The sequence below is a fragment of the Perna viridis genome, chromosome 12, assembly GCF_037379345.1.
Source record: "Perna viridis isolate PV_CMFRI_1.1 ecotype Kerala chromosome 12, ASM3737934v1, whole genome shotgun sequence".
In the NCBI taxonomy this organism is placed as follows: domain Eukaryota; kingdom Metazoa; phylum Mollusca; class Bivalvia; order Mytilida; family Mytilidae; genus Perna; species Perna viridis.
In genome coordinates, this window is record NC_142456.1 from 7,801,673 (window position 1) to 7,827,205 (window position 25,533).

The 25,533-nt window shown below is 31.6% G+C and overlaps 1 protein-coding gene across 1 annotated transcript in view; it reads right to left on the reverse strand.

The window, feature by feature from the left end:
• LOC148601061 (uncharacterized) overlaps window positions 1–14,806 on the reverse strand; it is a 53,936-nt gene extending 39,130 nt beyond the window's left edge. Inside the window, exon 1 of the mRNA XM_088555549.1 lies at window positions 14,603–14,806. Coding sequence (XP_088411675.1) covers window positions 14,603–14,806 — 204 coding nt within the window. The remainder of the gene's footprint in view (window positions 1–14,602) is intronic.
• Window positions 14,807–25,533: the final 10,727 nt, after the last annotated feature.

The following is a 25,533-nucleotide window of genomic DNA, read 5'->3' on the forward strand; positions in this document are numbered from 1 at the left end:
ATTATTCACAAAACGTCCCAAATTTACAAGTACTTTACAACTTGACAACGCAGTAAACAGGTTTAATGATATATAGGTTTGATAATGATTTCATTATCAATTAGGAAATTTAGAGGAAGTGTCCAAGAATTCATGTTTTCAATGTGATACATCACAGTTTTCTTAAAATAATGAAGATAAATACTCTTGTCAAATATCACGACTTGTGTCATATAATATATTCATTTCCCTGGATTTGACTAAAATACAGTCAAGATGAGGCATAATGTCTATTATAATTAGTAATTTTATTTGTCATTTTACTTCACGGAAGGATATTTAGAAGAGTTTCAAATTTCTTTATTTACACATAGAATGGAATTATTGGGATTGGTAACTATAGGTCAAGCACAAATTGGTTAATGTAGTAAAACTGGGTGCATGTAAACCGTTTCACGGACGAATATCATGCTTATTCAGTCGTTCATGACATAATACATGAATCTTTTGTTGTTTTAATGCTGGCATATATATGACCTTCCTTTTTTATTATTTTAGTCACTTAACACTGTTTAATCATCCAACATTTCACTGCTTTATACAACGATAACACTTTGAATAAGGTCTGTACTTGTGTCTTTTTCTTAACATTTTCGAGTAAAGTTATGTATTCTAGTACACGCAAACAAGACTATTTCTTTGTACTTATATGAATATACATTTCACTTTTATCATGTTTATATAATGTTTCCTGATGTCGTGTCCCTGTCGTGTTCTGTATACCTGCCTTATCCTTCCGAACCATACATCAATAGCAGCTTACCATTCAATCAGGTTAATTCATGATGGTAAACGTTTTTTAATTATACAACTAAAGCCACTTAACCGGTTTTTTTTAATATCTAAAAATAGAATGATAAACATAATATTAGATGTATGTAGCGTGATACTACATTTTGTATGCATTCCAGCCATGCTGACAGTGCTCATTTGTCCAAGAAATCTTTTCAATACATTGTTTTCCCTTATCCAATATAGTGTCAGTCTTTCCCTAATCTAACTCAAGATACAAGTAAAGACTGCATGCCATCTATCAATATTTTCAATTCTGCCCCAAATTATTAGAATACAGAGACAGATGGGATCGGGGAGTGAAACGGCACTTACATTTATAATACTAACATATATGCAGGGTTAATTGAAGAAAATTTTAGTTACACTAGGAGACAAATACCTGAGGTCACTTATTTTGTCCCCGTAAAAATAGCAACGTAGATAAAAATAATTCAATCACCGAACACGAAGTGCCGGGGACTTATTGTTTTTCTTATTGTTTTCTTCCGTTTCTTCTTCTTTTTCCTCCTCCTCCTTCTCTTTTTCTTCTTTTTTGTCTGCAACTTTACGGAAAGTTTTAGATGTAACGCAACGATACTTTATACATAAGAAGTTCACCATCTATAGATGTACTTTTCACTTTTAGACTTTTCCGTCTGTGTGTAGAACTTTCCGTTCATCTGTGGCAACATCCCTTCGGCTCCTACGTTCATATCACAACTCATACATTATGCTAGAGCTTGCCGAAACTACGCAGACTTTTTGTATCGCGCTAGAACTCTAACAAATAGGCTTCTGGAACAAGGTTATGTTGCTACAAGATTGAAGTCATCACTATAGAAATTTTATGGTCGTTATCATGAATTCAAGAATCGTTATGGTGTTTCCATCAGCACCATGAGAACTGATTTATTCAACGGGTCATAGTTTTCCTTCCCTCGTTTGTCTACCCCGGACTTGACTTTTTATGAGCAACTCGGCGGGTGTTTCTAGAAAAGTAGAGGTCGCTTACCCTACCGGTGCACCTGGTCTATGCTCCCTGTTTTTAGTGGAGTCCGAGTTGCTCATTTACTTTTGTTACTTTGTATGTATAATTTTATTTACTTTATGTTCTTTGTAATGTATGTCTGTTTTCCATGTCTGGTCCCTGGATTACATTCTTTTGATTACCGCTATAACTTTGGGTCCCTTGATTAAACTTTTGAAAAGGCAGCCGTCTTGAAATGACGGCCAAAAAATGGAAAAGGTCAAAATATAAGACATTAGATTATTTCTTAAGCCTAGGTGGCAAATACCATGCTATATGGCACAGTGGTAGACTATGGCATACCACACAACATTATACGAACAAAAATAAAAATAAAAAAAACGGGAACGATATGTTGTCTATTGCCATGGCGTCCGAGTTTTCACGCCAAATTTTAGAATGTTCCGATTTGAATGAAATTAGTTTTTGAGGTAAAAATGACATGCCGAGCCTAAATTTTCAGGTTACGAGACGATTCAAAAATGGCCAATGTCACGGTGACCAATGTTTCTGCCAATGTCTTTTTAGGGAAAATTGACATGTCAAATCCATATTTTGAGCTTTCGAGACCATTCAAAAGTCGCCGTTTCCGTGGTGACTTAAATTTCCTGCCAAAAAAATCCCCCCCCCACTTTTTCCGCTAAATCGTTTAAAGAATAAAGAGAGGGTCAAAGTGCAAATACCACTCTTTGAACTTCATTTTTGATTAAACAAAATAAGGAAGCATCAACATTATTTAGAGAAAGATATTCAACAAATCAAATTAGGGGCTTGGCGTTCTTCCTGAAGTGGAGTACACTTTTTTTAATGTTTCCTGGACTAAATGGTTACATGTATATTTGGCAAAGTTAGATGTATGTATCTTTATCAATTTTTGGTATGCACACAGTCACTGTAAAATATATTAAAACGAGCCACTCAAAACAATCTTATTTTTCATGTAGAGTAAACGGTGCCCTTTCCGTGTACCATGTACCGTGTTCTGCGCACTGTGTTCCGTGTGATTGGGAAAGTTAATTGATTCAGGAAGGATATCTACTTTCCGAGTTGTTCATTTGCTTTTGTTACTTTGTATGTATGACGTTAGTTTGTTTGTGTTCTTTGTTGTGTATGTCTATTTTCCATGTCTGGTCTTTGTCCCTGGATTACATTCTTTTGATTACGGCTATAACCTTGGTTTCCTTTATTCCTCTTTTACCTTTTCCATTTTTGTTACCATTTTGGAAGAATTCTTGCTTCTGTTTTCCTGAATATGAATCAGTATTAGCTTAAAGATCAATAACTTACAGAAACTATTTAAATAATTGCGCCAAATACTTGCAAAAAAAGCAAAGAAACAAACAGATAAATAAAATAAAAAATTTCAACGATTTTGTATCATGCCCTTTTTAATCAGAGAGGTTTGATGCTTTACATAAAGAACTATTCCAATAGTAGTACAAATACGGTTGTTTTCTTTGCTTTTAATTGCACGTATAATTTTCCATTTGTTAAAAGGAACTTTTTTAAAAAAAAATTTATTTTTTTTGTCGCATGAGTAATTGTCTTTCATTAGCACGTGTACTATAATTGGATCCTGATGAGTAGAACAAATATTTAGTTTTGTTTTTGTCAAATATTTGTAAGCTTATTAACTGTAAGGCAACACAATTCTTGTCAAGAAGTAGTGTATTTCCTAACAGAGAAAGATAAATTTTACTGCAGACTGTCTGCAAATTATTTACGCCATAATAGCAATACCTTATACACAAGATTTAACAGTATTTTATTCTACAAAAAACAATATTCCTGCCAATGGGAGATGCATGCTGGACGCCGCACGCTGGATATAAATTGTGAACAAACTAGAATGTTATAAAATGGTAAAATGTTTGTTTTTTTTTTAATAGACTATGTCCTGAGCAACTTGATTAATCTAAGATGTTCATAATATATTGTAACAATGTCTCTTATTTCCACACCAATGGAATAAAAAATGTCATTGTGTTTTTGAAGTAATACTTACATTTTTCCTAAAAGATTAAAAAAAGTTATTTTTGCAGCACTTCATTAATCAAAATAATGACAATGGTTTTGTATAATATTAAGCTCTTTCTCTTTGTTTGTTGCGATGGTGCTTGCAAAAAGTGTGAATACTCCGCCATTTTATCAACTTATTACCAAAGAATTTCAGACATATCATCGATAAACGTAAACAAAAGTTTCTATCGATAACGAGATAAAATGCTTGATTTGACAATACTTCTTTTAAATATGACCATTATTTATGTACTTTCAAAACGCATATTTGTGATTTCTTATGCTTTCTGTTTTTGAGTTGTCAAGTTACGATGAATCAAGTGCAATGTTTGAAATCATAAAAAACAACCCTGCGGAACTTTGTACATGGATTTCATAAATGGCAAGACTGAAAAACAATATGGTATATACTGAATATTATATGCCAAAATCTGTATCATATGCCGTATCCGTACGAGACTTCTAAATAACCCAAAGAGTCCCAAGATCGAGTGGTGATAAAGGTCGATAGGTTGATAAGACATGTTATACAGATTTGTAGAAGACAAATTTATTATGACATATATTTTAAGTAACTGTCTTTGTAAGAATCATGCAAAATCTGAAAATGTGACACACCCCAAAAAAGGCTACATATTTTTATTTTTGTAATTAAGTAGTTTTATGAGTCTATACCGTGAAATACGTAACTATTCATTCATATCTGCCTGCTCTTAAGAGATGATAAACATAGAAAATTCAATAGATGCTATTGTATTTGGGTGTCATTTACAGAGTATATTTCAATATGAATATATATATCATGATCATATATCATATATTTAGATGAAAAATGTACTTTTTGGCATGTAACATTCAGTGTGCATAAATTGACAATCTGCATAGTCTTTACCAACAAATTCGCATCATATCTATTTATTCGTACAACCAGATTGCCATTTTAACCTTCATTAATACAGGCTCCTGCAGATACCAATGAATATGTTTTTTTTAATTGTGGGTGATGACGTGTGAATTAAAATCTGCTAGAAATAAATTAGTAACCAGTTTTCATGCAAATATGATATAAAATTTTCATCTCAAAAAGGTTTTGTGTTTTTTACGTGTTTTTTTATATGTGTTGGCTGGATTTTTCTTAAAGCAAGCAATATAACTTGAATATATCGTATTTATTTTAATTGTTATACTTTACCATACATATTGCAGTAATAGTAAGTTTCTACATGCATGTACAATATATTTCACCATGAATATGCTGAAAGTAGTTTTGAAGTATCGTTTTTATTACATGATGTGGAATAATTCTGTGAACTATTAGAAAACGTACACTCTTGGATAGTTGTTATTGGTTAAATTCTTGATAGGAATTTTACTTTTCTTTTTTTGTTTTACTATGTCAGATGTCAGATCTGTCTTTTTGCACATTTTTTGTTATAGTAAATAAACAGTTTCAACATGTATCAATTGAATTGATTTGTGTTACCGTCACTTGACTTCATCGCCGTTATATGTGGCCGTAAAATATCTGTCCATTTTCCATAATAATTTTAATATTATGTTTTCTTTTATCGGAAGTTCGTAGCAACATCAGTGATTGGTTGGTAAAAAGGTAATATGTGATTGGCATGCTCGATCTTTTACAATAGTTCATGGCTTTTGTATAAAGATTTCCTTATTCGAAAGGTATTCCACTTTGATCCTCAATTTATGTTGTAAGAAACCTAAATATATTATTGAATAGCCTTTACAAAATAAAAATTACCATGATTTTTTAACGATATTGGAAAAATATTGAATGAACTTGTAGCAGGTTTAGAAAAGTTCTAGAAAACACTTGTTTGCAATAAAAATATATAAAAATGACATTTCATGCAGAATATTTAAAACAAAAAACGGAAGAAGAATGATTATGGACATGAAAATGTACACATATATTTAATCTACGTGATAGAACGATATTTGATGAAGGTATTCACCTTTGTGACAATAATATGATTTCTATTAAGTGTTTGGTTCAACATCTCTATACATGTTTCAGGGAAAAGAAATTATATACTAGATTCGTGTGATAATCATACAAAAAAACGATAGTCGCATTTTTAACTTTACGGATTTTACCCTGATATTGGCATTTGTTAACTAGTAAATGTATTTACTAACAATAATTTGCCATGGACACCTTTTAGTGGCCAAATATATGAATAGAAAGTGACATAACAGTACAAAATGTTTGAATTCGGTATACTTCAAACAATACTTTTGTTCTATTGATGAAATAATTTTCAGAAATTCTTTTGTTTAATCAGTTGTTATGCATGCAATCCAAAAAATTCACAATGAATATTTTTAGTACTTAATGAGAAATTTTCAATTGCACCTAAGCCCAATAATCGCCTCTTTCTCTTTACAATGTAAGTCCAGTTTTTAAGTGACAATTTGTATAATACATGAATACGAGTTTTTCTTTAAAGCATTACCTTTTTAAAATATTCTATAGAAGTTTGGTAAATAACTGAAATTGATATGATAGTATGATAGTTCGTGAAGTCGTCAATGACTTTTATAGCTATAGAAGATATATGGATATGTCCCATTTAAAACAAAACGACTTTTTGAAGAGCTGCTGGTCCGCTTTATTTTACTGGCGAAAAATAAGTTTATTTTTAAGGGTACGTTTTCTTGCCTTTAATTTTATTGATTTAATAGAAGTCGAATCCAACTTGAACTATAATTTTGCTCTGTGAAAACATAAATTCAGCTGCAGAATGATGCAATTTCTCGGTGAAGTACTACGTTAAATAAATCACAATTTCTTAAACGACAAGAACATCGATTACCGTTCCCGCCATCCGCCTTCAGGATAAAGATTTTTTGTTGACTGTCTAAATCGCCATCTGTATGACATTAATGACATAGTGGTGTCTTGAAAATAATTTAACGTATATCAGCCTTTTATGTTATCACGTACGTTACTAGGTAAAAAAATAATTATTGGTTGAGTGACTGAAGGTCACATGTATAATAGCTTTTTAACTAGTGCATTGACCAGATTAAGCGTAGCTTGCACTAACATGTTTTTTAACAACCTTCACTATGATTTCAGGTCTCACACAATCGGTCTGAACACGTTCCTTCTGTTGTATTTCTAATATTGTTGGGGTTGTTGGCTGGGAACAAGAAAAAAACGGTTGTTATGGGCCCACCAGCTACGTTAAACAATATTCTGGTAGAGACGGAAATACCCTGTGTTGACAACTGTAAGTAATAAGAACTGCAACGTTACTGTAAATGATGTGTTCCTAGTAACTATGTTCTAGTTTAAGATTTTTCTTCGGCAAGGTAGAACAAGTTTTATCTAGTAAAGACTATTCGGGAAACGAATATCGTAAATTCTTCTCTAACAATTCAGTTTAAAACAGTATATACAAAGAACCTTCAAGTAATTTATCGATTTTTTACGCAAATATAATATTATTTTTATTGATGATTGATTGATAATTATATTAAATATTTAAAAGAAATCAACATTTACCAATACAATTCCTTTTTAATTCCAACAATGAATGTATCTTACTTTTACATGTCCAGTGAATCCAGTATTGGTGTAAGACGAAAGATTTATTTTTCACTAGGCTACGCAGAAGCATCTAATTGAGTATTATTTTAACTGTGATTTGTGTAATTAGAATACTTGTAATAGGTGATATTAATGAGAATGCAGAAATTGCCTACACTGTATTTAATTCAGACATTGTGAACATCTCCTTGCTTCAGGTTCAGTAAGTTAATTCATTTGTATTTTTATCCTAAAAAACAGAAGGTTTTTTTCATATGGCCATTGTTTTCTTTTTTTTTTGTAGCTATTATATATGTATATACATCTATGTTATGACATTTGTTTTTATCTCCAAAGCAGGTAGATCTGAAGCTTCTTACTAGCATGCAGAGACTTCATGGGCCCATTTCTAGACGTAGTTCCTGCTGTGACCAATTAAAATAAAACGTTTCTTTTTACTTTCTTGTTATTTTATTTCTTATTAGTTATCCATAGGAATATGAGCAGTACCAGATGTTATTAAGATGTCCCCCAAACTTTATTTATTTTGTGACTACTATATTTTTTTAAAGTCAACACGGATACAATTGACAATGTACACTAATGTATAAATGTGTAATTAAATGTAGATTAAATGGTAAGGTTTTACTTTTGTTCTGTATGACAGAATGTCAGATAATTTTACTTTTTTCACAGTTTTAAGAAATTCCAAGGACTTGATTAAACTAACTTAAAAGCTATGAATAATATAGTATTGAAAATTAACTTTTGCGGAAAACTTTTGTCGCGATGGTTGATAACAATCTAGTGACATTTAATTTAGCGTCTTACACTTTATTATTCTCTCAAATATACATTTAACAATAAAGGTACTTATTCGCAGCTATTTAATTTTGTGAGTTTTCATACTTGCAACCCTAGTGAATATAAATCGTTCGCGAAAATAAATTGAGAAACACAAAAAGTGTGAAATTGATCGTAAATGATGACGTCACAATATCATTTTAGGTTGTGACGTCATTACTTACGATCAACTTTACTTTTTATTTTCCTAAAGCATGGTGAACCCCTAAATAAAAGCAATGTTTGTTCATTTTTTTATCTAAATATTCCGCAAAAAGGTGCGATTGCCTGATTTTTGTACATTTGAAAAATTAAAAACATTCACAATAATGTGATAACACTTTGACAAAAGCATACGTTTTTTGCTCATTTAAACATTTTTGGATCTAGATTTTCGTTCCAATATAACCCCATCAGCTAGGATTTACCTTGTTGTTTTACTTCTTCTGCTGAGAAATAATAAGTCTTTAAAGTTTGCTCCTACCGGTTATCATGTAAAAATCAATTATTAATCTCAATTAATAGTTGTTTTTGAATTTCGTCTCAAATAAATACGAGCTTTTTCAGGAAGTGATATTCGTAAAATTAGTAGGTTACATTGCTTTCATATAAACGACAAATGAATTAATGAGATGTTATCTTGTCGCCTTTCATTGTATTTTATAAAAACTTAATTTTAACAACCAACGAAGAATATAATTACACAATTTTAATATCTTCTATGTAAATGACAACATATCTGATATTTTGATACTATATCAAGTGTATTACATGTAATGTGTCTTTAAGGAACACATCTGATTCTTTTTACTGAATTAAGTTGTTTATTTTCGTACCCTTTTGTAATTTGCCTTTTTTTTTAGGGGGAGGGGTAATTTTGCTTACTGTTCGTATGTGTTTCTTTCCAGATTTTTTAATGTTTTTCTTTAATTTTTGTTTGTTTATTTTTTACAAGTATTTGTGATAAAGGATAACAAATGCAAATAACCAAATACTACTTGAAATGAGAATCATACCGTCCTATTTCATATGGAACTATCTAATAAATTAAATTATTTATGTTGTAAATAACTAAGTGAATCATAGACTTGCTCCTTTGGAAAGGAGAAATGCTACCAAAAATAACAATTATTCTTTATTTTAATTTTAATGTGAGTTATTCTTTTATAAAAATGTAATTTCACATTACTAAAGTATTTATATGTAAAATAAACCGACAAATAAAATTAAGATGACAATTGTAGTAATCATAATCCTGCTGAAACGCTTACCTTTCACGTGACCTGACAAAAATTATTGAAACTTCGATGGTCACATGTGTCAAAAAATTGGTCAACTCAACAAAATATTCAATCGCATCACAAAAACCTTACTAAATTCTTTAGACTGATAAATATCTTAACTGGAATCTAAGAGTAATTTTTTCATATTAAATTAGCGTATTTAAATAAAGTTCGAGTGATTTGCGGTCACTGTCTGGCTGCCTTTTTATGAGAGCAATCAAAGACGTGATACATTAAAACAACTATGGTAACCAGAGGACAGGAAAACATTTTACATATCCAATAAAAGTAGTAAAATACTATCTAATATATATAAGGACTTCACCGAAACCCAAAAGTAACTGGGTTTACTGCTGAATATAAACCAGTACCGATTTACTTATTAAAAATCCGCTTTGAAAGCGGAATGCATATATTGATTATGGTGTCCGTCCGTTTGTCCGTTGTCCCGTTCATACCTTTTACGTTACAATTATATGTGAAACTATTATCAAATTTCACAACCATATGATATTTTGACAGAAGCGTCATATAGAAATGCCATATTGTTGGATTCGAATTCAAACTCAGGTAATCGCTTAGGAAATCCTATTTATTATTGTAATTAACACATTACTAATTTATGTAAAATGCACTGTGCTATAAAAGACCAATTCAAACGGAACTAGCAAATTCCAAAACAATTATATCAGCATGAAATGAATAATCATCATGTAGTAAATATTTTATTCTTGATTTCAATTTGACCGAACGAGGCTAGTCTTCGTTTTAGAAAGTTATTATGGCTTAGGCTTTTCATTCATTTTTCTGTATAAAAATCAAAATTCTGATTTAAGTCTATAAACTGTAGTACTGCACAAAAAAATATAGTGTTGCTAAACAAGAATATAAAGACATGGCAAAATTAATTGGTAAATCTTCAAAAGCCTTCTTTGATGAAAATAATTTTATATGAATGAATTTTTAAGCTATAATAGAATTTTGATTAAAATATAATGAGCCATGTCAAATAGAAATTTATAGGTTCTATATCTAGATTTTACATGTACTCCTTTCAGTCAATAATAAACAGAAAAAAAAGGTCAAGGATCAAATCAAGCATTTTAAAATCATCCATATAAGGATTAGTATATTGCATAGAATTATTTAAAGCTGAATTTTTCAGTATGTGAAATGCAATCTCATTTTCCCAAAAATACGTTTTTATCTCGATCATCTAGCACGTTTGAAGGTCCTTATTGACATCAAATCTCCATTTTCAATATTCTATCATGTTTGTGCAGATACCCTAAAACATGTGACATATATAAAGGAAAACTCAAAGGAAAAGAGTCAATTAAATTATCGATATGCCAATGCGTACAAAGTCATCATTCCCCAGAAATAGTTTGTTCAGTAGTTGAGCAATGAGAACCAAACACAGTAAATGTGTCAAGTTCTATGCACCAACAAACGTATGTTTCCTTGCTAGCGAACTGCTACAGACAGGCCGTTGATCATTATTTAAATAATACAGATAACTTTGCATACAATTATTCGCAATTTAATGCAAGGTTAGATTCACCAGCTCAGTAGTCATACTTGACGATTTGAATCGTATATCTTTTCATTAAAATTTCAAGGCTTATAAAATTCAATGGCACTTTGTAAAACTCTCCAATTTTTGTATCTTTAATACATATTATTTTTTCATTGAGGTCTTAATGAGTATTTGGTTTTAATGCGGCTGATCACATGTTACCCATGAAACATTTGTTTGAATACCGGAATTTGCAATATCTAAAGGATTGATATTTTTTATATCTTATCTTTATGACACAAAACCATTTTAATAACAGCAAATGAGTCAGAGTAAACAGTATTCAAATGACATTTTGTAAAAATGTAATTTACTTCCCTTTTTCATTTCCTTATAGCATAAGTAAAATGTAAGCAAAACATTTGTTTTTTTATGAAAACAATATGTAGTTAACATCAAATTTTCTTCACAAACAGGTGCCCAAAATCACCACTCTCTGTTCTCAATGACTATAAACATGGCTGCATATGCCAAAACTACTACATAGAGTTAGATTTAGTGAGTACATATAAGTAATTCAGGTTTAGAAATGCTACTTTCACACAATGGAAAACTTTCATTAATCTGTTAATTCATTAACTCATTTTTTACTTAATGTTCATATACACGATATGTCTTTGTAGTAATTTGTGATGACGGAAATCTGCACGAGATGATAATCATGAACACAGAAGGACGAAACTTTAACAAAAGTTAACCTCATTTGAAGGCAAACCACAACAAATTTACTTACAAACTTGATTCCTATGGGACCAATACAAAATAACAAAAGACCAAGGATGATTATAGAGGAAGAATTATATTCATGTAGCATTCGTCATATCTGCTTGATTGCTTCCACGCTTGAAGCCGAGGGCCAACTTTAAGTAACAAAAACTCATATCTACTTACTAAAGTATTCAAAAAAAAATAATAATTAAAGGCGCTTTGCTTTTTGTATTTTGGTGCTTTTTAAAACTAAATGATATTTTAGTATCGAATCTTCTACGTGTATCAATCAGATCTACAGGCTGCTTCGTTCCTGTATTTTTTATTGCGAAATCATCACATACAGAACATATATAAAATATGCGAGTTTTTTGTGACTCTAAAAGAGAGAGAGAGAGTATTGAAGTCATGCACAGTAAAACTTATTATTTATCATTTCGATATCACAGGGTTAATAATATATATGCCCATTGACGGTCAAAATACATTTTATTTAGTTTTATCTGTAAACTTATACTTTTGTTGAATAAAACTATAATAGTAAATCTTAATTCAGATTTTGCTTTATTTAGCGTAATATGAAAATGCGAACAATTATACTTACAATGATATGACCAATATTATGAGTTTGATACTTAAGTGTTACTGGTGATTACATTATAATTTATTTTCATATGCAACACAGTTTCTGACTGGATCAAAAATTTCGTTGACCGTGGAATTTTGTAATGACTGTGACATCATCAATCTTTTTGATGATTTACTCCTTGAGCTTTGGTACTTAAATTATAAGGAATGACTGTTATATTTTTATCGATCTATCAAGAAATAACCTCAATGCTACGCAGGTTCTTTTGTGTGCTACCCGTGATTCAGGTTATTTCTTGATAGACCGAAAAAAATAACGGTCATTCCATAAGTGAATACGAAATAAATTGTAATTATTTAAATGTATGAAATTTCTATGACTTTGTCCACACATTTGTCAATTAAATAAGTAGTATACTACAAAAAAAAACAGATATGGTGAAACGCAACAAATGCAACGGTGAATCAACTAATCACACAATAGTCAATACTTTTATACATAAGTCTGTATTCAAATATCGTATCTAAACTTTTCAATCAACAAAAACACTGCTTAGAACACTAGTGGATAAATGGTCATTAAGTACTTTAATGTCGACTCTTACATGATGAAAAATTAAAACCTTTTTCTTATTTTACCGATTTTGACTGTTGGTAATTTATGTTACCAGTTTAAATATACCGTAAATAATTAAATCGTAATGAGAGCGCGCAAAAAAAACTGGTTTCACCCAACATGTCGATCGAAAATGGCTGTACAAGCGGTGGTTTCCAACTTACCAGTTTTTACCCTGATATCACTATTTGTTATACGGACCATCCTTTTGACTCTTGTGTAGAGTTTATCAAATCGCTTATTTTATTATAACCATTCATTTATCCCTCGTTTTTTAGTATCAAAATTGACCGGACCATACAATCTGTCGCACAATCAGTTTTAATAAACATTTATACGAAGGATGCAGAGGCAATTGTACATGTGTACATCTCATGAATGGTATCACCATTTCAGTTACTCCATGTTCTTTCCTCTAATTCCCCCTTCCTACATTGTCCAATCATCATTACCTGTTGAAAATTCCCAATCCACCGTAGAATCTCCCATTGAATCTCGATTTATTACTAATTCATAATACTACCAACGAATATATTATTTATTTAAATGTTAGTCCTTACTTGAATGAAAAATTATTTATTTACCATTTTTTAACTGTTTCCCAATTTTCTCCATTGCAAATCCTCATACCCCATATACCATAGAATGAAGATTTTATTTAATATTATTACTAGAAGAGGAAAAAATCAGATAGATATTAGTGGAATCACACTTTACCTTAATCTGTCGACATGTTTAACAGAAACCGACAGCAAATTAGAATGAAAATTATTATTATTAAAACTTCCTAAATTTGAATACTGATAAAGGCCCATGAGATTTATTTATGTCATTAATGTAAAAGTGTTTGCGCACAGAAAAATACTATAGGGGCCATATAATAATTAGAATATGGAATAAGTTTTCCAATAATGTCATAATAGACCTCATAACATTGACCTAGCTGCAGCAAATAGATTTGCCAAGAAGTCCTTGCAAGAATAAAAATAAATATACCCTTTTGTACTTATTTTCAGATTATATTCTGCCGTGAGATAGTGCAAAGCCTGATCGTAAGCCTGAGCAATACTTGAACTTGCTCAAAAATATAACATGAAAGGGTCTTTTAAATATATAATCAAACAATATAATCTATATTGAAGCTGAAAAGCGTTACATGTGCTTGTTCCTTGCCCAAAACGGACAAATGATCAAATCTGTCTTATTGACCACCAATATTCAACAATAATCCACCAGTCTTTGAAAACTACAAGATTGTTTTATTTCTATGTAGTGCATTCTGTTTTTTATCACTAACAATACTAACAATGCTTTAAATAGAAATGACATTTAATTGGCAAGAAATTAGGTTGTTAATAAAGACTATCTATTGTATGTAACCATCAATTTACTTTACCTTTAAAGCGCTCTTAAACAGGTTTGACTTACATTGTATTTATAATCATTAATGTAATTCAACTTAAAGTATATTTGAAAGATATACCTTTTAGATTTATATTCTCTTAGTATAGAAATATGGGCAGTGACCTTTTATTACAACTCATGCGAACAAAACTGGGATTTTCCTTACCTTGTCGTGGTGTATGTATTTCCTTATTGCACTAAATCCGGCAGCCAAAAAACCTGTGAAAACACCAAACCCAACCGTTAACCAAAATATCTCCATATTGGTAATAGAGCCTTCTAAACCTTGAGTACTTCTCAGAGTTCTATTACTACCATAAACTAAATTGTGACACTCGGTGGTATTACGAATGTATGATTCTGATCCCATGGCTAACGTTATTGAAAGTTTCACTTCAAGAAGTATTCTTATTGTCCAGATATCAATCGTAAAAAGCCATTTCATAAGAAATTACGAAATAATAATGTTATACATGTCGTCTAGTGGTGATTTGATATATTATTGATAATAAAACTATTGCAAGCTAAATAATGCCACGTCATTTGATCAAACAATTCAAAAATGAATTTCAAAACGAATTTCAATTCCGAAATAATCTTTCCAGTGTTACCGTGAATCTATTCATTGCCTGTCATATTGGATTTTCGTCCTCGTTGTCATATGATTACAAACGCCTTATAATTGCAACAGAGAGCAGATTGTCATCAACATCACAGTCCTTTCACAAGTGATTTGATTGATTAAATCGCCTTAAGGAGACTTATTAGCTTGTCCGTAGAATTCCAATATATTCTAAAGGTATTCAATGGATTAAAAAGTATATGTATTTTCCGCATACACGGTATAGTAATAAGAATATTCTGATTAGTTAGTCTCTTTCTAAATTTCGTAAACAATACGTATTTTCCTCAACCAAGTAATTTATTTAGTTATCATTCCCACATAAAAATCTGACCTTTGACATGAGCCGTTTTTTTAAATGTAAAAGCAGACAGATCAGAGGGTTAACATAACTTGTCCCCATTGCCAAATTATTTGTTGAAGGTCTGGTCTAAAACAAATACTATTTGTCTTGAGAATAAATTTTGTGTCCTGTATTATATATACTTAATTGGTTTAACACTTTCTAAACTTCTACATCCACAACTGTATCCAATAAGGTTTAAATCATTTTATTGATAGCACATCCATAATCGATTTTTTAATAAATCTAAGACTTGGAAAATAAATAATTAGATAGTGAATTGTTGCGGTTATCTAATGTACATAGTTCACTAAAAAAAGTTCACATATTACTAGCTTTCCAAGATTATTTTTATACCCTAGTTAGATTTGAAACAGTAAAAGTCCAAAATACTTCTTCTAAGCGGATTTTCACCGGTTGGAGAGACATTTTCATTTCAAATTAGTGAGATCTTGAATGTGAATCTGAACTTTGAATGGTCAATACTGAAATTTGTGGAAAAAAAGTTAACAAGTTAAAAGTAATTAGTTAAAAAGAGTATGTGGCAATTCTTATGTCAAACAAGAGATACGTATTGCGTTTAATACAATTAATTTCTGGAAAAGATAAAATAATTTTCAATTGAAAAACGGCCTTTTACATTTGTCATATAGAGAACTAAAAATAGCAGCAATCGTGTGTTGGTGGTATTTACATCCTTTAACTTTGTCGATTGAGGTTTTGTTCATGATTCCCCTAAGAGATTCAATTCCTAAAATTTAAACCGGAACTAGAGTCAAAATAGTATTATTCTGTCGAGATACAATGTGGCAGATATTTTTTGTTTATATTTTCTAGAAATTAATTGTGTTCCTATATATATTTATATATCCATATTAAAATCTTTATTTGTGCCAGAAATCCTGTTTCTTTTCTTCATTTAAGGGGTCTAGTTTAAGGTACCAGAATAAGAATCGAATGGTAACAAAAAAGGACACATAGTCCAGGAATGGCGACAAGGCAAAGAAAATGGGCACACAACAAACAACAAAGAACACAACCAAAGTAACACGCACATAGACGTAAAAAGTAAATAAACAAGAAGGATTCCACTAAAACTGGGAGCATGGGTTAAGTTCCCTGTTAGGGTAATAATCTAGTTTTTTTCTAGAAACACCCCTGAATTTCTCACAAAATAACACATCCGTTGTAGATGAAAGAGACAAACAATGACTGAATCGGTCCTCATGATAAATATAGATAAACCATAACGATACAAATAAAAGTTTTGAAGTAATGCTTGGCACCATACGGTAACTATATTGAAGTAATGCTTGACAACGGTAACCATATTGAAGTAATGCTTGGCAACATACGGTACCTATATTGAAGTAATGCTTGGCACCATACGCTACCTATATTGAAGTAATGCTTGGCACCATACGTTAACTATATTGAAGTAATGTTTGGCATCATATGATAACTGTATTGCAGTAATGCTTGGCAACATACGGTAATTATATTGAAGTAATGCTTGGCACAATACGGTAACTATATTGAAGTAATGCTTGACAAGATACGGTAACTATAATGAAGTAATGTTTGGTATCATACGGTTACTATATTGAAGTAATGCTTGGCACCGGTAACTATATTGAAGTAATGCTTGGCACAGGTAACTATATTAAAGTAATGCTGGGCACCATACGGTAAATATATTGAAGTAATGCTTGGCACCTACGGCGACTATATTAAAGAAATGCTTGGCAACATAAGACGTCACTTGAAACAAGGCGATCTACATACACAATGTAGCAAACTGAATAAAATAGATTACAATAAAAACTGAAGATTAAGGTGAAAACAAAACGTCACACAATAAAATCTATTGCACTAGCGATATGAACTCGCACAAAAACCTGGAGTGACACCGCAAAGGCAAGCATGTCCTGCTCTGCAAGCGACGCCCGTTATATTGCATGTGAGAATAATCGATAATAGTCTAACAACAATTATGAATCTCCCCGACACGAGTCACGAAAGGGGGCCCGTCCCAATAATTTACACAATGTCGATATCTTTCAACTTAACAAAGCATCATGATGCAAACAACGTAAAAAATGCAGAAATGGTGGAAAATTATCCAAAATAGACAAATTTAATTTGTGATGATTTTTTATTGTCTTAATCTAATTATAATATTAAGATAAAAAAAATCACCAATAAGAACAAATGAAAACATTAGACATTACCAAATATCGGCAAAAAAATAAGGGAAGAACTTTAACAGCCGTTGCATTGTTTCATTGTAATATAAATGAGTTAATTTTCCATTCATTAAAACTAATTTTATGATGTTTGTTCTATGAATATTTTAAATTTAATAAAAACGCCTTTTTACTTTGATATTTGGTGTAATCTAATCACATGTATCACTCTTTATTGGAAAGTCTATTTTGAACTTAAAGTATTCTTACTTATAGAATGTATCCTTTTTCCCACAAATGTGTAATTGTGCTAGATACTGTTGTATTATAGATAAAAACTTGAATCTTTTAAATAATACCGGAATGTCAAGTACGCAAAGAAAGTACGTCGGTATATAGTACAAAGGCAATTAGATGCAAACCTACAAAGACTATAGAAGAAAAATATAATATATTTTTTGTTTCTCAGTATATCGTTTCCCATCCCTGACGGGATGTTAAAGATCAATTGTGACGTAACTTTAATCGGAAATAGTTCAGTATATATTTCCTCACAGTGCATATATCGGAAGAAAAGGACACAAATGGGTTGGAAACTATAGTTCCTAGGAATACATTTCAAACCAACACATGATAAACTTAAAAAGAAATAGATTTAATTCAAACTAAAGCCTTTTTTTCTTCATGTTAATACCATTCGGGTTTCATATACTTCAAAATGAATGAATAGTTCTTTTAGTATGGCTGTTTCAACATCTTTGATGAAAACAAAAAAAAAAGGAAAACACACACACACACACACACACACACACGCGAGACTAATGGCAGGTGTCTTAAACAAATTATATTTTAAGCTAATATTAAAAGAAACCCCGATGACGTTGATAAATTTGGCAGAGGCTAAGCAATTAAAACGGTTACGAACATTTTCGATTGTGTCATATTTACTTGGCATATTGTTTTGTTTTATTGTTATACAGATTCATTGTGCCTTAAAGGAGAAGACCATGTTATTGTGCAAGTCATAAATATCGAAACTAATCTGTTAAATATTCATTAAAATTAAATTGAAACAAAATAATTTCCTTTTCTTAATTAATTAATCGAGATTTATAATAAGGAAATTTGAATTTCCCGCGCCCATAGGCGCCACCATGATCGTTTAACTTTGACTTCACGAAGTCGGTGTATAAAGTGAAAGTAAATAAATAATTGATTACGATGTCCGAAGAAGTCGCAAATTTGGGACTCTTCCCCTATAATTTCAACCCAAAATAAATAGAAGAAGAGGATGAGGCACAACATGTAGGCAAAAGTCAGACATCATTGATGAAAAACGGGATTTGCAGCCAGATGACTAGTATTTGCAAAGAAAATCTTACGGCTACTTCCGAAGAATGTTCGTGTTGTTGGTAAAAAAAAAACTTTTAGAACAATTCTCTTTTATCATTCGTGCAATCGTAAACTTGACAAGTCATCGTGTTTTGGTGATTAGATAAACAGGATCGTAGAAATATTTACGGAATATTCTTTGTTTATATATTATTTGCTGTATTTGTATCTGTACCAAACCGACTTAGTGACGTCATGAACCAATCGGAAGCTATTGGCAAAAATCAATAAAATCTGACTTTGATCTATTTTCAAATAGGAGAGTTCTGCAAGATGTATATCCACTTATATTTCAAGGATTTCGAACTTTTCATGGCCTTGAGCATTTTATAAAAGCGCATTTTGCATTTAAGGTTATTTATATTTGTTTACGTGGGTATGATTTATCATAAGAGTCTAACTTAATGCAATGTGGTCTTTCCCTTTAAGTAGTACAATAGTTTAACATATAGGACATAATTGATACACAGAAACAACCAAACACTTTTAATTTTAATGAAGGCAATGCAATATGGGAATGTTCCTTTTTTCAAGTAACACCTTCAAAGCTTCAAAGTTTGAATAATTGATAATTGATAAATACATATTTGCATTAAGTTCCAGTCCATATAAAATCCAGACATTGCCTATGGTACAAATGATTAATGGTCTACCAAAACCCAACAAATAAACATTTTTCTCCGTCTTCAATTGCCATATTTTTAATTCACCGTAGTCTTTTTTGTCTTCAAATCTGTAATTTTGAGAAAACCATACATTCATAGCACACTAAAGCTAATTAATCGAAGCCAATCAAGAACGATACCTTCTCCTTAGTGCTAATTTCATGTAAAATCTATATAAATGTTATCTCAAAAGCGCAACAACCGAATGAAAATATAAAACCGGTTATGTGGCAAATCTATAAGAAACTTTTATAGCAAATCAGATTATATTTAGATTTTCACTTTTTTAGATATTTAATTGCAATATCTTTATTTGTATCACTATTTAAACTTAAATGGTTTGAATAATCTGACAATGTAATTTCACTCAAGAATGCATCATCTGTTTGAAAAGACCATTATTTGATTGCATCACTGGATTTGCTCAAACGTTCATCAATAGAATGTTATAAAAATATTTTTTGTCAGAGTTATCTAAATCTGGGCTATCCTCTTTTGGTCTCTCTACCAAGGACGATGATTTTGATTTACCGTCTATGTACTGGATTCCTAAACTTCACAAGAATCCATACAAACAACGTTACATAGCTGGATCTGCAAAATGTACCACCAAACCTCTTTCAAAACTTTTAACTTCTATACTCACAACTGTCAAAGAGGGTCTGCACTCCTACCACAACACATGTTACTCCCGTAGTGGTATTAATTCAATGTGGATCCTGAAAAATTCGAAAGATCTTTTGGAGACAATCAGTTCAAGACTATTATCTGAATATAATAACATTAAAACCTATAATTTTTCAACACTGTATACTTCTATTCCCTACACTCAGTTATAATCCCGACTTAAAAACTTTATACCTCGTTGTTTTTTTTCCAAAAAAGAGGGTACACCTAGATAAAAATATATAGTTCTTAGTAGAGGTTCCTCATACGTAAGAATTAATTCCAAATCATCTTCCAAATATACAAAGAAAGATGATTACAAAATGCTGGAATTTTTAATCGACAACATATTTGTCCAATGTGGTGGACGTGTTTTTTAACAAACGGTCGGCATTCCAATGGGAAAAAATTGTGCTTCTTTACTTTCTGACCTATTCCTTCACTCTTATGAGGCTGACTTTAGAGTGATCCGATCCGAAAGAAAGAATATCGTTTGGCTAGATCCTTCAATCTCAGTTTCCGCTATATAGATGACGTATTATCTTTAAACAATCCTAATTTCGGAGATTTGATACATGGCATCTACCCCAAAGGATACTACAAATACTGTGAAGTCAGCCTCATATCTTGACCTACACTTAGAAAACGATGGTAAAAGAAAACTATTGACCAAACTTTACGACAAACGTGATGACTTTTCATTCAGGATTGCCAACTTTCCTTTCATCTGTGGCAACATCCCTTCAGCACCTGCGTATGGAGTGTTCATATCACAACTCATACGTTATGCCAGAGCTTGCCGAAACTACGCAGACGTTTTGTATCGCGCTAGAACTCTAACAAATAGGCTTCTGGAACAGAGTTATGTTGCTACAAGATAGAAGTCATCACTACACAAGTTTTATAGTCGTCGTCATAAACTCGTGGATCGTTATGGTGTATCCATCTGCACCATCAAAACTGATTTATTCAACGAGTCATAGTTTTCCTTTCCTGATTTGTCTACCCCGGACTTGACTTTTTATGAGCAACTCGGCGGGTGTTTCTAGAAAAGCAGAGGACGCTTACCCTACCGGTGCACCTGGTACATGCTCCTAGTTTTTAGTGGAGTCCGAGTTGCTCATTTGCTTTTGTTACTTTGTATGTATGATTTTAGTTACTTTATGTTCTATGTTGTGTATGTCTCTTTTCTATGTCTGGTATTTGTCCCTGGATTACATTCTTTTGATTACCGCTATAACCTTTATAACCAACAGTTTTTCTTTACCATCGATTTCTAAGTGTAGATCAAGATATAACGTATGGGTTGTGATATGAACACTCCATACGCAGGTGCTGAAGGGATGTCGTCACAGATGAAAGGAAAGTTGACAATTCTGAATGAAAACTCATCACGTTTGTCGTAAAGTTTGGTCAATAGTTTTCTTTTACCATTGGTTTCTAAGTGTAGGTCAAGGTATGAGGCTGTCTGTAGTATTCTTTATCTCAAGTTCTTTGAGGTAGATGCGATGTATTATAAGCAAGAGAGGCCCCTCGTATCACTTACTTATTCGATTTTGAAGATATATAATCGTTCTGTGTGCGTGGATATTATTATTTTTGTTGTATGGGCTATACTAAAATGTGTGTGTACACTTCTTGAATACCATTTGGTGGTTTATCAAAATGTATTTTCTATTTTGGATTTAGTTTATATGCTGGTGCTTTTGTTGCATTTCATCATACCTGTTGTTGTTTTCATCGGTAGATAAGGCACATTCCAAATTTTCTGCAGGGGGAGTCCTCCTTTTATTTATTAATAGCTTTCGAATCTGCACATCAGAGTACATTCTTATATCGACTTATATCGATGCGATGAGTTAAGGTAATAGGTTAAATTCAAACATATAATCGTTAATTCATCTTCTATTACTAACATTGTCTGAGTAACAGGAAGTCATAAGTTGTAACGATTTTAATAATAAGAGACATTGTCATTGTGAAAAGTGGTTGTCATCGAGAAAGTTACCCTACTTCCAACACTGGAATCAATAAAAAATGTTCCATATTCATGCCTCGTATAATGTTAAATATTTTTGCTCATTGTTAGTTTTTTTTTATGCTTATTTAAGGTCTTCATGTTCTTTGTTGTGATTGTTTTCCATGTCTGGTCTTTGCCCCTGGATTACATTCTTTTGATTTCCGCTACATTCTTGGTTCCCTTGATTACTCTATTAATACTATCAAATGCAGCTTAATCTTAATTTTAATAAGATTATATACAAGTAGCTTGCTTTGATGACAGAAAAGTACAATTGCCGAAGTTTCGAATGAAGCGATTCCGTTGGATACAGTAAAGACTAAACCGGGGACACGAAAAAATACAACCATGACAATCAGCCACGTCGTTTCCTTCTCCTTACAGAACACCTGCATTTTTCCCACAGAAGGCATTGACTGCTGCAAAAAGAACATATTTTACAGACGAAACATGTTAAGACGGATCGAACAGTTATGTCGCTTTGGAAAACGACATTGGTCAAGCAATTCACTGTGATGCATAATATGTATCGATGTAACATATGTCTCGGCTTTAAAAAAGTAATAATTTCTGCTAGTTTCTTACTTTGTAGGTAAAAACAACGGTAAACAAAGGTTTTTTAATCATCTTTAATGCTGCGGATGATGAATGATAGTATAAAGAGTGTAACAATCATAAACTTGTATGCTATAACATAAAGGAAGAAATTTAGACTTAAAATGTAAGCCCTATTTGAAAAGCTAATCGACGTAAGTGAATTTTCAATGACGATTTATTGAATTTTATCGGTGAACAGAATTTGGATTTCAAATCAAAGGAAAATATAAATACATTATTTCAAACTCCAAAGTGAAAAATAAAATAGTATGCAAACACAAACAAAATAAGTAAGAACATTAGGAAACTAAGGGAAAAAAACAAAAATAACTAAGTTTATTTGAAGCTTGGAAAACAGTAAAACAGAAAATAATGGCAGCATGGAATGAGTGCGCCGGAGTGAATACATAATGAATTTACTATAGACACTTCGTAGAATTGATTCCGTTATACTATTAGAATAGGATAACAGAAAATGACCTTCCTTAGGAAAGATATAAAAATATTGTAATGGTCAGCGTACCAAGGGAACCAAGAGTCCTGCGGAAATTAAAAGAATGTAATCCTCCGGGGACAAAAACCAGACGTAGAAAACAGACATACACAACAAATAACATAAACAACCAAAACAATACATAGAAAGCAACAAAAGTAAATGAACAACTCGGACTCCACTTAATACCGAGAGCATTGACCAGGTGCACCTCTGTTTTCCTATAAAACCCGCCAAGACATAGACTGACTTCGCTGTAACATCTATGGCAACGCCGCCTGCACAAAGTCCAGCACCCTAGACCACTCGGCCAGATAGACTATATAAAAATATAGCTTTCGCTGGCCGGGTCATTCGTCTATGATTTCATTGATTCAGATGTTATTTTTATAGTTTTTGCTATTACTAATCTATATAATTTCATTAATTTAATTTAATTTTTTTTCTTTCTTCATTATTTGTTAATATAATTCTTTTTCATCGTTCGTCTATCGTGCGTTTAAACGCACGCTTGGAGAGTTAGTTTATTGTGCGTTTAAACGCTCGGTATGAGCGTTCGTTTAAACGCACTATAGAAGCGTTCGTTTATCGTGTGTTTGGTGAGCGTTTAGCGTGCGTTTGGGTATCGTGCGTGCGGGAAACCTAAACGTCCCGTGGAGTGTAATAACCGTCTTCAAACCAATCCAAATGAAACAAACTTTCTAATAAGCACGTGAAATTAATACTATAAATGAAGATTACTTTTGATATAAGAACTGTGTTTCAGCTTATATAAAATCGAGAAAAGCTACATAAGGTTGAAAACAGTAGAACAATTTACAGACATCTAAGCCCAAACACCTGGCTAACATTTGGAAACATGAAACAGATAGTCTGCATATATAAAACTTAATCATCAAATCGTTATTTAAGGTTCCATTTGGCACTTTCATTTTTAGGGAATGCATTTGTCCTGTGGCAAGTTACTTCAAAAAGTCCTGAATATCAATGGCATAATATTTTTAATAATAAATTCATTTTTTGTGGCTTTAGTTATATTTTTGAAGTATGTTTAATCTTCTTTATGGAAACGATCCTAAAACGTCATAAATTCTCCGCAGATTTTCATTATTCCGAATTTTTCGCTACAATAGTTTTTTTTTAAATCATGTAGCTTTAAAATTGCCGTTCCATATAAAATTCAAACTAATTTACAAGGTTGGGTGGCACGTGATGGTTTATAAATTGTAATTTAATTGTTAAAATGTTCACATAACAGGAATAAATTCATATCTGCATATGATCAGATATACTACTATCATAATAAATTTTAATTTGTTGTGCATTCTTTTTAATATGGGTGAATTATCTCCCCTTGAAACACAATGTTCTAGTGCTTTCTTTGTAAAAAGGTATCTTTAAAAAGAAGTAGGTATAAACCTAAGGCAGAAATCATTTAGTAAAAACTGAAAGTCAAACTGAGCAAAAATCTGCAATAATTAATACGTATTTTCAAAGTATTTCCATCCGAAACTATTTAGCAAAGAATATGCACAGATTATTGATCCGTTTGATTTTGAAAATGATTTTGACAAGGTAAACAATGATTACTCATTTTGGTCCCATGGAGTTTACTGGCGTGAGTACGTGCCAAACAACACTAACTATAGTGCAAATAACAATACAAATTCAGAACAATTATGGTGATAAAACATTTTTGTTTTATTTTGCACTTATTGTTATTTTTTATGTTAAGATTACTATGGTGGAATATGAAGGGTGTCATGTATGGTACATCTTATTTACGGGTGCTATTAGAAAGATGTATGTGGCCACTGGCTAAATAATAACAATATCATCTTTCTGCAAGGCATTGCAAATGATTTTCATGTTTTACAGTGTCAGTAATGAGTGTGGTTATAGTTTAAAAAGTTCTGGGGGAACCGCATTGTTGATTACAAAAACCGGTGGGTTTAAAGTAAAGTTACTGTGTATTCAGAGCGATAGATTCAGTGGAGCGATAGTATCACCAAAAAATTGGCAGGATATTTGTTTTTTATGCACATTGTTACTTTCTACAAATCACTCACAAGATAAATTTCTGAAACATTTAGATTTTTTGTCATGTTTGTAT